This window comes from Arachis stenosperma, chromosome 3, assembly GCF_014773155.1.
Source record: "Arachis stenosperma cultivar V10309 chromosome 3, arast.V10309.gnm1.PFL2, whole genome shotgun sequence".
NCBI lineage: Eukaryota > Viridiplantae > Streptophyta > Magnoliopsida > Fabales > Fabaceae > Arachis > Arachis stenosperma.
The window spans coordinates 171,565,152-171,581,384 of NC_080379.1; the positions used below are offsets into that span (position 1 = coordinate 171,565,152).

General features: G+C 35.8%; 2 protein-coding genes and 1 pseudogene across 3 annotated transcripts; 1 reads left to right on the forward strand and 2 right to left on the reverse strand.

Moving 5' to 3' along the window:
• The first annotated feature begins 309 nt into the window (after positions 1-309).
• Positions 310-4,835, forward strand: LOC130970757 (uncharacterized). The gene is made up of 13 exons (XM_057896935.1): positions 310-522; positions 666-761; positions 939-1,016; positions 1,606-1,686; positions 1,774-1,993; positions 2,071-2,129; positions 2,505-2,554; positions 2,646-2,733; positions 2,820-3,077; positions 3,182-3,274; positions 3,421-3,525; positions 3,661-3,777; positions 4,150-4,835. The coding sequence occupies exons 1-13, from the start codon at positions 451-453 to the stop codon at positions 4,213-4,215; spliced, it is 1,383 nt and encodes a 460-aa protein (XP_057752918.1). The 5' UTR covers positions 310-450; the 3' UTR covers positions 4,216-4,835.
• Positions 4,836-5,223: 388 nt separating this feature from the next.
• On the reverse strand, positions 5,224-10,190 carry LOC130970756 (probable CoA ligase CCL12). 2 transcript variants are annotated; one of them, XM_057896932.1, is made up of 14 exons: positions 9,697-10,190; positions 9,484-9,613; positions 9,148-9,407; positions 8,862-9,063; positions 8,706-8,746; positions 8,202-8,330; positions 8,034-8,110; positions 7,727-7,947; positions 7,552-7,646; positions 7,259-7,475; positions 6,975-7,100; positions 6,133-6,231; positions 5,710-5,916; positions 5,224-5,566 (listed from the first exon to the last, which is right to left on the reverse strand). In XM_057896932.1, exons 1-14 carry the CDS (start codon positions 9,963-9,965, stop codon positions 5,453-5,455), a joined length of 2,187 nt encoding a protein of 728 aa, XP_057752915.1. In that variant the 5' UTR covers positions 9,966-10,190; the 3' UTR covers positions 5,224-5,452. The 2 variants fall into 2 exon arrangements, with proteins under 2 accessions (XP_057752915.1, XP_057752916.1); XM_057896933.1 differs by having other exon boundaries at positions 8,034-8,107; positions 9,697-10,189.
• Positions 10,191-11,919: 1,729 nt separating this feature from the next.
• On the reverse strand, positions 11,920-16,056 carry LOC130967319 (probable CoA ligase CCL12; annotated as a pseudogene).
• Between the last annotated feature and the right edge of the window lie 177 nt (positions 16,057-16,233).

Sequence of the window (16,233 nt, forward strand, 5' to 3'; positions counted from 1 at the left end):
GTTACCCACCGTAACACCCTTCATTATATATAACCTTTTTTTTTCAAAGAAGAGAGAAGGAGAATATCCATACTCCAAAATATGAGGGACAATCTCACAAAATAGACAATTTACCATCTTCTAATTTCTATACTTGATACAAGCACATCCTAAAATTGAAGGTCTTTCACAGAAAAACCAACATTGTTGTTAGATTTGCATTCATTGCTTGCATGAGAATGTGAGATTATTACTAGATTTCATTAACAAATTAATTATCAATACATAACCTCAACATGCTAAAAAGTAAAAACTGGAGCTTAAAATGCAAGGGCAGATTAGTAATAAACAATAATCAGAGTCGTGTCTGGTTTGGGCTCGGCGAGTGAGTGCTCCGCTGGCCGCAGTGAAGACATCCGAGATTTGGGATACAGAATCGAAACCCTCCGAAAGCCCTTCCTTTCTTTAGCGATGATCATGGACTTTCAAGTCGTTGTTCTCGCCGGTGGCGTCTCCAAGAAACTCCTCCCTCTCGTTTCCAAGGTACTCTCTCTCTCTCTTTCTCTCTCTGCTTCTTCGGAGGATGAAAAAGTGCCGCTATCGGAGAATGCTTCCAAGTAAACCCTATTTTCGGACGTCTAAATGTGTAGTTGAAGCATTTCTTTTCGTCTCGTTTCGTTTCGCAGGAGATTCCGAACGCCTTGCTTCCGGTGGCGAACCGGCCTGTTATCTCTTACGTGCTCGAGCTATTGGAGCTTAGCAACCTCAAAGATCTCATTGTGGTAATGTTCTAATTACTCTAATTTTGCTTAGCTAGTCTATCGTTTTCATTTGTAATTCTTCTAACTGATGGTGATAGATGCATAGGTTATAGTACTGATTGATAATTAGCGATTGTCGTGAATTGGCAATGGAATTTTCAGCTGAGAGTTAGTTGCTGATGCTGTTTTGATGAGTAGGTAGTCGAAGGCGAAGATGCTGCTCTTAATGTTGGGGGCTGGATATCGGCGGCTTATGCTGATCGCCTCCATGTCGAGGTAACTACTCTATTTTGTGCCTGTGCCGTATGACAGGATTAGGGCAGTATTATGATCAATCATTTAAGGGAACAAGGGTTTTTTTTCTCTTCCTATATAGAGTATTGTTTTTCTCTCATTACAATGCTGTAACATTGTTTTATTTCGGTAACCAATGGCACCTAGTGAGTTAAGATTTGGATGCTGTTGTTGTGTAAAGCCTAATTAGAGGATAGTGATCTCTGTGTCTGATTCCAAGACTTGATTGAAAAAGGAATTATATCTGACTGAATCAAAATTAGAACATAACTAAATAAATAAATAGTTTGAAGACTTGAAAGGTGGGAAGTACAAGGGCTATAATGTTGACTATTATTATGTTATTTTATCACTTTTCATGATCAAATTTATGAATTTTTATTGTAAAAAACTCACCTGCAACATGTAACATATCCTGCTAAGAAGATTCCATAATTATGGAATTTTTTTGGGTCCGAATGTCGTTAGCTCTATATATCCCAGTAGTGAAAATACTCATTTCGTATAAGTGCTATATGTTGAATTATTTTTATTTTATTTGTTTTTTGGTGTGTGTTTGAAAATGTCCCAGGTTGCTGCAGTTCCCGAGGATGTAGGAACTGCTGGTGCTATTCGAGCGATTGCACACCACCTAACTGCTAAGGACATATTGGTGAATAACCGAATATCCCTATCCCTTGTAGTCTTAACTCTGACATCTAAACAAAATTGTTGAATTATTGTCTTGTTTTCTCTGCAGGTTGTCAGTGGTGATCTTGTTTCTGATGTGCCACTTGGTGCAGTTGCAGCTACTCATAGGCGGCATGATGCTGTTGTCACTGCTATGCTTTGTTCTGCTCCTGTAAGTGGGCCTTCAGAGTCAGGCTCCTCTGGTGGGAAAGACAAAACCAAGAAACCTGGCCGCTATAACTTGATAGGATTGGATCCCACACAACAGTTCTTACTTCATATAGCAACTGGTAAGATATCAAGCTTTTCCTTATAGATGGCACTATACCTTTATGTGTTTTAATGTAAAAGCTGCAACTCTTTTCAGGAGCTGAAGTTGAAAAAGATCTCCGAGTTCAGAAGAGCATACTCCGTGCAGCTGGCGAGGTATTTTTATCTTCCTTGAATTTGAACCTTCCTAGTTCCTACTACCTATAACTTCTCTGATATAAGAGACTCTTCTTCTTTAACTGTGGAAATTCAGTGTTTCTAAAACATAACTTGAAACCACATGTTTCTTCTATTTATACTTATTGCATATCTTTTTCTACACATTTATTTGATTTTCTATCTGCTCGGGCCTCGGAGGTGAAAGTTTTTATTATGCTTGTATTCAGAAATGCACAGATGTTTTAACTTGCAGAAAAAACATTTTTTAATGGAACTATGAGTGTGCTATCTGAATAGTAGAAAATTAAATGGAAGACTTTATGCCCTTATCCTTATTTATTTAATTTTCTGTTTATTTTGTCTTTCATGCAGATAGAAATCCGAGCTGATTTAATGGATGCTCACTTGTATGCATTCAAAAGGTATGTTTATTTAATTTTCAGCTTCTATCTATATTCTATGTTGTATATTATAAATGATTTGCTTGTATCTTAATACATATTTTTCTTGCAGATCAATTTTACAAGAAGTTTTAGATCAAAAGGGTACATTTCATAGCCTAAAACATGATGTATTGCCATATCTTGTCCGGAGCCAACTGGTTAGTTGTTTAAGGTTTGCATAGATGTAGTTTAAATTTTTTTTGTGGGAGTTTAACCTAATTCAAAATTTCTAAATGAGAGGTAGAAATCAGAAGCATTACTGAATGGCGTAGCACAAGTAGAAGAAAATGGAACCGAGAAGATTATTGCTCAAAGCAATCAACAAATGTTATCACAAATACTTGCTAATGCATCTGAGCGGACGTTTCATCAACGATATGCTTTGAGTCCTAATGGCACTTCTTTCAGAAAAACTCATAAATGTTGTGTTTATATTGCCGGAAGCAACAGGTATTGTGCTCGCTTGAATTCTATACAAGCATACAGCGATATAAATCGAGATGTAAGTTTGTCATATTAATTATGTTCGTTTATCAAGCACTTGGTCTTGCATTTTACTTTGTATACATTCAACTTTATTGGGTTATATTTATTTTTAATTGACAGGTGATAGGAGAAGCTAATCATTTGTCAGGGTATTCATTCTCTGCTCAAAATAACATTATCCATCCTTCAGCAGAGCTTGGAGCAAAAACAACTGTAAGTAAATTAAGCACGGTGCAAAGTTCAAGTTCAAGTGCAACTGGTTTATGTACTTGTACAGTAACACTGCTATCTGATATACAGTATTCTGCATTGCTTTTACTTTCCCATCTTAAAGTTCATATGCTCTTGATTTGTTTTAGGTAGGACCACATTGTATGCTTGGGGAAGGTTCACAGATGGGTGACAAATGCAGTGTGAAACGGTCTGTCATTGGCCGTCACTGCAGGATAGGTGCAAATGTTAAGGTGGGACGATATGTGTGTGATTCTCTCTAATCCTCATTGATTAGCAACGCTGGCTTGCATCTAACTGGGGTGATGTATTTACTATGTAAAAGTAGTTTATAATAATTCCCTCATTTTTTGCTATTATGGTTGCAGGTTGTTAATTCAATAGTTATGAATCATGTTACCATTGGTGACGGTTGTTCAATCCAAGGTTCAGTTATCTGCAGCAACGTACAGCTACAAGAACGTGCCGTACTAAAAGATTGTCAAGTAATTCACTTCTCTTGCTTTTCATTTTTTGAGTAATATCTTAATCAAGTCTCCAGAAATTTAGTTAGAAATGTTAGTTCCCAACAAATTTTAATTACCGAATTAGTTTCCAACTTTTTATTTTTAGACAAATCAGTCTCACGTTATACTCTGCCAAAATGTTTAGGCAAATCAGTCTTCATCGTTGTTTAATAAAGATATGAAGGTCTCTAAGACATTTTTAAAATTCTCAGATCAGTCATTTCATGTAGATGAATAATTTGATTTGTGGACTAATTTGTCCATAAAATAAAAATTTGAGGACTAATTTGAGATATTACTTATTTTTATGGTTGCAATGTGAACTGGACCTTGATGTTGCCGGTGTTGCAGGTCGGAGCAGGTTTTGTGGTTGCTGCTGGTAGTGAGTGCAAAGGGGAGGTCTTAGCTAAGAAATGAAATAGAGGTTATAATCCAGGTTGGGGTTAATACGTAAGACAGTGACGTCTATCCGCTTCAGTTCGGTATAGGTTTGAAGCAAAATTTTGTGCTTGACTGGCAGTACAATTTGATGATGAGATATTGGCAGGGGCAAAGAACTCTTAAATGTTTCGAATTTGTATTTCTGTCCTTTGCTTTTTCATTCTGTCACAAGTTTAGAAATGGCTTCAGCTGGTGTTGAGTATCTATGTGTAAATGACTGCCCGTTATTTCCTTGTCATCAAAGTCTTCTGAATGAATTTACAGGAGGCATACGGTTCGTGTCGCATTGCGGTACTAAAGCACTATGAACCAACACCAGCACCTCCTTTTGTATTTGTCCAAAGTTTGGGTCACATTTTTCTTTTATTCTTCCCTCCCTCCCCCCTTTTTTTACCTTTCTTTTTCCTTTCCCTCGCTTTAGGATATATCAGTAATGATAACGTTGGTGATGAATTTCTATTTTCATTTGATGTTTACTTTATGCCAATTCATAGTTCAGAGTTCAGTATGGATGATTCCTCATACCTTGGGGGATATTAATTGAACGGAGTCGCGTTGAAGCCATAAACGCAACGCACCCTATTGGTTGTCAACCTTATGCTGATTCTATATTTCTCTAATATCTTTCCAATAGTTTTTTTGGGTCTTTTTAGTTTAAACTTTACACGTGTTCATGAATTTAACTGCTTAATAATTTTGACAAGACTCCGGAGGTTGAGGTGTTAGAAATTTTGAGTCGATCCTTGATTTTGTTACATGTCAATTCAGTATATGTAATGCTAGGCACGTGGTTCATAAGTCCTTGAGATGGATAGTCGCATTTTTGTCATGCATATTCGTCCCGGGACTATCGTCATATGTCCTTTAGAAAGAAAATAGCAAGTAAATTTTTTGAAAAAAATTTGGTGATAGACGTTAATTTTTTTTATAATACCAAATAAACTACTGAAAAAAATTGAATTTATAGGACACTAAAATTTTTTAATATGAAATAATTCATCCTAAAACTTTTTGATTGATTTCCCATTTATTATTTTCCAAAGGGGTATTAGAATAATGCTTATTGCGTACTTATTATCTATAAATTTCACTAGTATACAAATGGATTTTTCTGAGTACATTGCATATTCTTTCTTCACTTAACAAGTTCCATTGGGCTTGAAAAGGAACTCGTTGCATAGCTCTGGTCTGTTGGGAACCAATGATGATGTCCCTAAAGTCTGCTGTGAAGTGATAGCTCACGCTTCATTTGATCCCTCAGAATTCTCCTCAGTAGTTTGTTCGAAGCTGTTCGAGGAAACTCAGCCACAATTTTCACGGCGCTTACCTGTTACGTAATACCAAGAGTGTCACCATTGTTAATTCATAACCGAATCATATTGATTTCCCTTCACAGCTCAACAATAAACTAACTGCATTCTATTCATATTTGTAATTGTAATCGCCTAAAATCAATCATGAGTGTCAAACCTTAAACAAAGGATTAAGGTTGCTCTGAATGGCTTTAGAGAATTTCTTTTTCAGAGTTTCTACATCGGAACTGTATCCTTTCTTCAAAACTACAAATATAATAAGTTGTTCAGGGCCTCCACTTGCAGGAGCGACACTGATTGCAGCTGTCTCCATAATGCATTCATCGGCCCTATCGCATACACGCTCAATTTCTACAGAACTTGTCTGCATATCATTACATTAACACAACATTCCAAGTAATTAAGAAGAACAGCCCTTCCAAGAATGCTAATGTAAAGAACAGAAATGATCATCTGAGTTTTTAAGAATTTTCAGAGTGACCCTTCAATTACAATTTACATAGTAGCTCACATTCTTATTAAGTTTATTCATGCCATAGTCATGGAAAGATACATCACTCTAACACCATAAATTTAATACCTTTATTCCACCAAGATTCATGGTGTCATCAGCTCTTCCTTGCACAAGAAAATACCCACCAACAGTTCTCTTCACTATATCTCCATGTCTCCTAAGTACCTGCTAGTGAATCCATAGTTCAAATCATATACCGTATAGGCTATTCCCCATTCCCAATTATTTTGAGTTTCTATTTGCAAACAAATAGATGTTTTTATGCGAACATGTTTTTGAAATCTGATGGATTATGTTATTTTTTGGCATAGAAGAACAAATATTTTAAAATAGGATAAAGTACTATTTGGTCCTAACGTTTGAGTCAAATCATAATTTGGCCCAAACATTTCAAATGTCTTATTTCTATCCCAAAGTTTCAAATGGGTTCAATATTGTCCTATCATTAAATTTGACACATAATTAAAAGAATCACCGACGTGCACGTTAACAACATTATTGTTAAGTCATATCTTCTTTAGTGTGTTAGAGAAACATAATCAAAACCTTCTTATAGCACTTCTTGTCGATTTCCTTCTCCCATCAATCAATCATCAATGCTCCAGAATCAAAGAAAAATCTTTTACATTAGTGATCGTTGGTGGATCGATTTTATTTATGTACCGAAATCAAACATTATTGCCTTTTCAATATGCTAATTGTTCCTGTCAAATTTAATTGTGGGAGAACATTAAACATGTTTAAAACTTTTTAAGACTGAAATAGGACGTTTAAAATATTAGATATCAAATTAGGAATCAGTCCAAACGTTGGGGCCAAAATAATACTTTACCCCTTTCAGGGTAGCTGTATCCAAAGGTGAAAACATTCATTGCAGCAGCACTAAGTATATTAACTGAAGCACGTACCTTTCCTTTGTAAATAGGCATTCCCTTAAAGTACACTTCATCATGATCAGCATTAAGCAATCTATCAGTTGCTCCCATAATGTGAGGGAATAAGGCTACTTCACCAACACAAGGTACATCCTCTGGCTGTTATGTTTGTTAAAGATATAAAGAGGATAAGAAAAATATTTTGAAGAAAAGAACACTAATCCCAAAGATAACATTCTACACAAAGGTATTAGCATGATTGTTTGCAGTGTCAACTTGGAGCAAAATCATGTTATAAGGAAGAAAAATGTACTGACATAAGGATCTCCATTTCCATCAAGGATGACAAAGCCAGCTGTCATTGATGGTGTGCTAAATGTCGCAAAAGCTTGCGGCTGCAGTAAGCTTCCCATGACGTAACCAGATGCAAGCTCAGAACCACCACAAGTTTCGATGATTGGCTTGTAGTAAGATTTTGAGGAAAGCCAAAGGTCATCATCAACATTTGAGGTTTCTCCAGTGGAACAAAATGTTCTGCATATAACCACAGTTTTTCAGTTCATTTTTCATATCAATTGCTTGATTAATTTAGGCTTATGATAGAGACTACTTTATCTTTGTCCAATCCAAGCCTTCCATACATCGTGTATTCTTCCAAGCTTTTACTATGCTTGGAACTGTTCCCAAATGGGTAACACCTGCATCCTACACAACTATAGTTAAATGAATAAAGCATTTTACATTGCAATTAAACTCTAAATTATTATTGTGTTTGGAAGAATCACCTGAACAAATTTTCCAAAACCACGGCCAAGAGGAGAACCATGATAGAGAGCAAGAGTTGTGCCGGTTAGAAAACATGAATATAATAGAGTTGGTCCCATAACCCATCCTAAATTTGTAGGCCAGCAATAGACATCTCCGGCTTGAATATCAATGCAAGCCCATCCATCAGCAGCGCTACGTATTGGCGAAAGATGAGTCCAAGGAATAGCTTTTGGCTCCCCTGTGAAGGCAAGAAATATATATAAAAAGAAGATCATCATAATGGTAATAATCACTAATCGATGTTATTCAAGTGAGAATATTTACCTGTGGTTCCAGATGAGAAAAGTATGTTAGTGACAGAATCAATTGATTGATATACCGGAGAGTAGTGTGGTGATCTGCTATGAATACACAAGAGAAACAATTCAACTTCTCACCTTTCTGATTTTAGTTGGGAAAACTGATTGTTAAGCAAACTCTAATGCACATTACCTTGGATGCTTCCTTCCAAATGAGAGAAAAGCCTTCCATGATATGTCTTGTTCTCTTAATTGTACTCCTACATCGTCACCTATCACAGGTAGCACGATAACTTTACTTGCGCCAGCTTCCACGACTCGACTGCAAGGACCAAGGAGAACTAGTTTATGGGTGAAGCCATTAATTTGTAAAACGAAGAACCACCTTAATTTTCTTCATAAATTCAAGCATTAGTACAAGGAAGCTTGAGATTTCTCATTTCACAGGTTGTGAAGCAATCCAGTCTAAGGGGCATTCATGTTGCATTAAGCATCAATTGAATTGCAATCATCTATATTTAAAACATTGGCCAAAGAAGGGAAATAGTACAGTCATTCCAAAATATACCCTAACAAATGCATTGTCAATTGTACCAGAAATAAAGTACATCAGAAATAACCCTGTGGATACTAGTGGTTTAGACCAAAAGATGATTCTTTCAATGTTGCAACAACTATAAAGCCAACAAATGTTTACCTGTACAGAGGGAATTTCCTGCCACCTCGAGATATGAAATCCTGAAAACAAATTCAAGCTGACAAAGTCAAGGACCAACTCTTCTTAATGCTTATGCTATTAGATGAAGACTCACAAATGATTTTATATCAACAGCAGACCAGTAAAAAAGATTACCTGTGTGAATATACCCTTTGCCTTAGATATGTGCAGGCGAGTTGCAATTTCTTTTGGTGCAAAGCTATCAGCAATTGAGACTACAACACATCCTGCGAGAACAATGGCCAAATATATAATGACAGCACTGGCTGTCATTTGCATGTCAATTGCAATTGCATCTCCCTTTGAGAACGTGGCTTCAATTGCATTTGCTACCAGCCTGAAATAAAATGGAAAAAAATCAGAACTAATCAAGGAAAAGAATAATAGCAGCATGATAAGTGAAGTAATCATAAGAGCATACGTTACTTGCTGTCGAAGTTGTTTGAGTGTGATATGATTCACCTCAGTATCATCAAACCCTTCATCCCTCCAGACAATGGCTAAACTGTCATCTGGTTTGTAGGGTCGTGTGCTCGGCTGCAAGCAGCAATCAGCAATATTCAAAACAGCTCCAGGAAGCCAAGTTCCTCCAGGCTTTGAGGGATCAGAAGTATCCAAAATGCACCTTGGAGCTTCAATGAATGAAACTGAGAGCTCTTTAAGAACAATGGACCAATACTCCTGCACCAATAACAGGACATGTAATCAATCAAATGACCTAAATCAAGAGGGGGAGTGTTTGAGTGTTAGAACTTGCCTGAGGGTGTTCAACAGAGAATTTGTGAAAGAGACGGAAACTAGTAATGGGGTCTTTATAGGAATCTCCCAAGAGCTTAGGACCATATGTTTCCATGAGGCGACCCAAATTGGTCAGTCTGGCTTGCTTCCTGGAATCAAAATTCAACAATGAACATCGAACAGTGACAGATACATACATACTATAGAGAGAGATACAGTTAAGAGTACTTACAAAGAAGGGAACCAATATAGAGGAGGATCAGCATCATCGGAAGCATTGGAAGAAGAGTGATAGAGAGAGTAATAAACAAGTTGGTGGAATGAATGAGGCTGAGATGGCTTCAGCACTCTCCGAGTCACGATTTGGCGCCAGATATCTGTAGATGAAACACAAAGGGACACAATTTCCCTCAAAACACCATCAAATTCAATGGCTTCTGCCACTGATAACCCTGCGTCCACAAAATCCTTCACTTGCAACTCCCTTATGGTGTTTGCCATTTCCAGTTTCCAAGTCACAGGCAAGATTCAGCGTTGGTGTATTCTGTTATGTTCTTAAAAGGGAAAAAGAAATGAGTAAGAAAAGAAGTAGTTAGTGGAGAGGGGTAGTTGGTAACTAATGATTTCTGAATGAGGCGAAGCACGTGATGCTTAACACCTAACTCCAACTACTTAAACCCCGAATTCATATATGGGGTTGGCCGCAGACACTCAATTTCAGATTTGAATTCCATTAATTACGTTATTCACAAAAATCTAAACATTAGTTTTTCAATCTTTTTTGTTCAGCTGGCTCACTGCTAGCTGGACACTTCTACCAATTTTATGAATGTAAAGATTGCTTTGGAGCTTAACTGTAACGTCAATTTTGTCAAACTACATTTAATTATAAATAATTATTTAGATCCATAGTTCTAATTCCTATAAAACACGGACACTTTGTTGAGTTATCGTGCACGTTTTGGACACGACATTTATTGACACTTGTCCGAAGCGTGTTTGCTTTATCCAACTGTGTCTTAATAAAAAATAAAAATTTCTTCGTCGGACACTGGACACACCTAAATATCATCACATGTCAGTGTGTCCGATCTTATTCTTAACATATATTTTTAAAATAAATTTAGATATAGTATATATTATTATTTATTAAAATAAAAAATATTTTAAATACTTGATATAATAAAAATAAGACATTAAAAATAATAAAAAATTTTAATTTATATTTTAATATCAATAAAATATTAAAATATCGTTATGATTTATCTAAAAAATACTTTATATTTTATATGTATGCGTGTCTACGTATCATGTAAGATTTTAAAATTCGCGTATCAATGTATCTCATGTCGTGTGGTGTCCGTACATCATAGTCTAATTCTAAAAGATGTTTTATTAGTATAATCAATCCCATTAAGTTTTGTTAGTCTTAATAGAGAACTTTTTATTAGGCAGTACTAGTAGGTACTCTAATTCTTTAATATATAGTATGCAACTTAAAAAGTCTAGCTTATTTGAAGGTAGAAAAAAGAAACGTGCAGTATAGCTTCCAAATACGCCGACATTTTTATTTATGTTATTCTAGTTTGATGACTATATTTGACTATAATATTTAAAAAAATATTTATTAAAATTAAATAATATTTTTTTATTGTTAAATAATATTTTTTTAATATTACTTAAAAAATATTACTAAAATAAAAAAAAATATTACTTTAATTTTAACAATATTTACACATTCGCTGTAATTATCATAACATAGTTATATCAAAATTTACTCTTTTTTATTTACTTAAAAAAAATGATCTAAGAAATCAAAAGTAAAAATCTTGTTAACAATGTTATAAAAAAAAAATTAAATAGAAAATAGAAAGTAAATGTAATCTTTTCAAGTTGGTGAAAACTCAAGTGCAGTCAACTTCACGTGAAGTTGATACCCGAAAGTCGTTAGATAATTTGACTGATTTGACTAAATTTTCATCTAACGGCTCTCAGATATCAACTTCACGTGAAGTCAACTTCATCTGAGTTGTCACCTTTTAAGTTTCATATTTATTTAATAAATTGAAAAAAAAATATTTTTCATTCTCTCAATTAATATCCTTTAGTATACTTTTTAACTAAATCTTACTATTGATAAAGTCCAGCAGTATACAAACTATGCATTCTTCCATGAGGACATTGAATTTTATTTATTCAATTAAACAGATTCTATGAGACTGAAAGTGAGTGAATCTCGTTGCATGGCTCTGGTCTGTTGGAAACCAATGATGATGTTGCTAAATTCTGCTGTGAAGTGATTGCTCACGCTTCATTTGATCCTTTAGAACTCTCCTCGGTATTTTTTTTTTTTACTTTTTAATTTCAAATTAAATAAGAGTTCCCACAAAGCTAAAAAGAGGGGATCTCTCTTAAGAATGATATTTTTTTGTTATTAGAATTCCTTTTCACATACAAATTGGTGTCTTTTTTTGGATTTTTATTCATTTGAGATTGACGGAGCCTTGACAGGTACAATCCCAGAAAAGGGGCGTACAGCATAGAAATTCTTATGCTTTCATTCAAATCTTTTGTTTTTATTATTTTAAATTATAGAATCAACGGCCACAATTTTCACAGCGCTTACCTGTTATGTAATAACAAAAGCCATTGTTAATCGATAACCGAATCACCATAAATCGGAATAATTCCAAAAGGTTTTGATCTCCCTTCACAACTCAAGAATATGGATCCATATGCCAGCCAATATTACTTTTTGCATGGCAATAAACTATCTGCATTCTATTCATATTTGTGACTGTAATTGCTTAAAATCAATCATGAGTGTCAAACCTTAAACAAAGGATTAAGGTTGCTCTGAATGGCTTTGGAGAATTTCTTTTTCAGAGTTTCTACATCGGAACTTGCAGGAGAAACACTGATTGCAGCTGTCTCCATAATGCATTCATCGGCCCTGTCGCATACACGCTCAATTTCTACAGAACTTGTCTGCATATCATTACATTAACACAACATTCCAAGTAATTAAGAAGAACAGCCCTTCCAAGAATGCTAATGTAAAGAACAGAACTGATCATGTGTGTTTTTAAGAATTTTCAGAGTGACCCTTCAATTACAAATTTACATAGTCATGGAAAGATATAGCACTCTTACGCCATAAATTTAATACCTTTATTCCCCCAAGATTCATGGTGTCATCAGCTCTTCCTTGCACAAGAAAATACCCACCAAGGCACCAACAGTTCTCTTCACTATATCTCCATGTCTCCTAAGTACCTGCTAATAAACCCATTCCGAATAGACTATTCTCCTTCCCAATATTTCCAGAATTTCCATTTGCAAACAAGCAATTATGTATGCAAACATATTCTTGAAATATGATGGATTATGTTATTTTTTGGGTTTGAAGAACACATATTTCAATATAGCTGTATCTCAAAGGGAAAACATTCATTGCAGCGGCACTAAGTATATTAACTGAAGCATATACCTTTCCTTTGTAAATAGGCATTCCCTTAAAGTACACTTCATCATGATCAGCATTAAGCAATCTGTCAGTTGCTCCCATAATGTGAGGGAATAAGGCCACTTCACCAACACAAGGTACATCCTCTGGCTGTAATATTTGTTTAAGAGACAAAAATTTATAAAAAATAGAAAAAAGCATTTTGAAAAAATGAAGCCTAACCCCAAAGGTAAGATTTTACACCAAGGTATTAGCAATTTAGCATGATTGTTTGCAGTGTCAAGTTGAAGAGGCAGAAGAAAATAAAATCATGTAATAAGCAAGAAAAAGGTACTGACATAAGGGACTCCATTTTCATCAAGGATGACAAAGCCAGCTGTCATTGATGGTGTGCTAAATGTTCCGAATGCTTGTGGCTGCAGTGGGCTTCCCATGACATAACTAGATGCAAGCACAGAACCACCACATATTTCGATGACTGGCTTGTAGTAAGATTTTGAAGAAAGCCAAAGGCCATCATCAGCATTTGAGGTTTCATCAGTGGAACAAAATTTTCTGCATACATCCACAGTTTTTTAGTCCATTTTTCATATAAATTGCTTGATTAATTTAGGCTTATGATAGACACTATCTTTGTCCAATCCAAGCCTTCCATACATTGTGTATTCTTCCAAGATTTTACTATGCTTGGAACTGTTCCCAAAATGGTAACACCTGCATCCTACACAGTTATAGTTAAATGAATAAAGGGTTTTACATTGCAATTAAACTCTAAATGATTATTGTGTTTGGGTGAATCACCTGAACAAATTTTCTAACATCACAGCCAAGAGGAGAGCCATGGTAGAGAGCAAGAGATGCACCACTTAGAAAACATGAATTTATTAGAATTGATCCCATCACCCATCCTAAATTTGTAGGCCAGCAATAAACATCTCCAGCTTGAATATCAATGCAACCCCATCCATCAGAAGCACTTCGTATTGACGAAAGATGAGTCCAAGGAATAGCTTTTGGCTCCCCTGGAAAAGCAAAATATATAAACAGAAGATCATTATAATGGTATAATCTCTGCATGATGTTATCCAGGGAAGAATATTTACCCATGGTTCCGGATGAGAAAAGTATGTTAGTGACAGAATCAGTTGATTGATATACCGGAGCATAGTGTGGTATAACTCCTCCCCTTTCTGATTTTAGTTAGGAAAGTTGCATTATTAAGCACATTCTAATGCACATTACCTTCGATGCTGCCTTCCAAAAGAGAGAAAAGCCTTCCATGACATATCATGTTCTCTTAATTGTACTCCTACATCGTCACTATCACAGGGAGCACAATTACTTTACATGCGCCTGCTTCCACGACTCAACTGCAAGGACGAAGAAGAATATGTTTAGATGAGTCTAGCCATTAATTCGTAAAAAGAACAACCTTAAAATTATTCATAAAATTCAAACATTAGTACAGGCAAACTTGCGATTTCTCATTCTACAAGTTGCGAGGCAATCCAGTCTGAGAGGAACATTCATTTTGCATTAAGCATCGATTATATTGCAATTATCAATATTACAGACTTTGGCCAAAGAGGGGCAGTAGTACAATCATTCCAATATATAACCTAACAATGATGTGTTGTCAGTTGTACCAGAAATTAAGTACAATAGAGATAACCCTGTGGATACAAGTGGTTTTAGACCAAAAAATTATTCTTTTAGTGTTGCAACCATAACCCAACAAATGTTACCTGTACAGAGGGATTTTCCTACCACCTCGAGATATGAAATCTTGAAAACAACTTCAAGTTGACAATGTCAAGGACCAACTCTTCTTGATGCTTACACTACTAGATGAAAACTTGCAAATGATTTTCTATCAGCAGTAGGCCAGTAGCCTCTACTCAAAGTCATACGAAGGACCAAAATTAAAAAGATTACCTGTGTGAAAATACCCGTTGCCTTAGAAACGTGCAGGCGAGTTGCAATTTCTTTTGGTGCAAAGCTATCAGCTATTGACACCACAACACATCCTGCGAGAACAATGGCCAAATATATAATGACAGAACTGGCTGTCATTTGCATGCCAATTGCAATTGCATCTCCCTTTGAGAATGTGGCTTCAATTGCATTTGCTACCAGCCTGAAATAAAATCCGGAAAAAAAAAACATTACAAAAGAGAATACAGATTGCAAACTACTTCAAGTAGAAAAGAAAAATCAGAACAATAGAGCGAGATACAATTAGGAAAAGAATAATAGCAGCATGATAAGTGAACTAATCATAAGAGCATACATGGGTGTCGAAGTTGTTTGAGCATGATATGATTCACCTCGGTATCATCAAATCCTTCATCCCTCCAGATGATGGCTAAACTGTCATCTGGTTTGTAGGGGTGGGTGCTCGGCTGCAAGCAGCAGTCAGCGCTATTCAAGACAGCTCCGAAAAGCCAAGTTCCTCCAGGCTTTAAGGGATCAGAAGTATCCAAAATACACCTTGGAGCTTCAACGAATGAAACTGAGAGTTCTTTAAGAGCAATGGGCCAATACTCCTGCAGCAATAACAAGAGACTATTTTTTATTTTTTATCACAAACCAGAACAGCACATAATCAAATTACCAAAAAGAAAAGGGGGAGCCTGATGGTGTTCAACAGAGAATTTGTGAAAGAAGGGGAAGCTAGTAATGGGGTCTTTATAGGAAGCTCCCAAGAGCTTAGGACCATAAGTTTCCATGAGGCGGCCCAAGTTGGTGCATCTGGCCTGTTCGCTGGAATCAAAATTCAGCAATGAACATTAAATAGTGATAGATACATACTATAGAGATATATCGTTAAGAGTACTTACAGAGAAGGGAACCGATATAGAGTGAGTAATAAACAAGTTGGTGCAATGAATGAGGCTGCGATGGCTTCAGCACTCTCCAAGTCACAATTTGGAACCAAATATCTGTAAAGGGAACACAAAGGGAGAGAATTTCCCTCAAAACAGCATCAAATTCAATGGCTTCTGCCACTGATAAGCCTGCGTTCACAAAGTCACGAACTCCCAGTTCCCTTATGCTCTTTCCCCTTTCCCGTTTCCACTCTCCAAGTTTGAGTTACAGCTTGCTCTTGCAAGCAAGCTTCGGCATTGTTTTATTCTGTAATGTTGTTCTTAAAAGGGAAAAGAATGACTAAGAAATGTAGTAATTCAATGGGAGTAGTTGTTGACAAGTGAGTGCAGAATGAGTTGTAGTCTCAATGATGACCACGTGATGCTAAAGACATTTTTCTCTTATGTTAGGCAGCAGTTTACTACCTTAATTGAA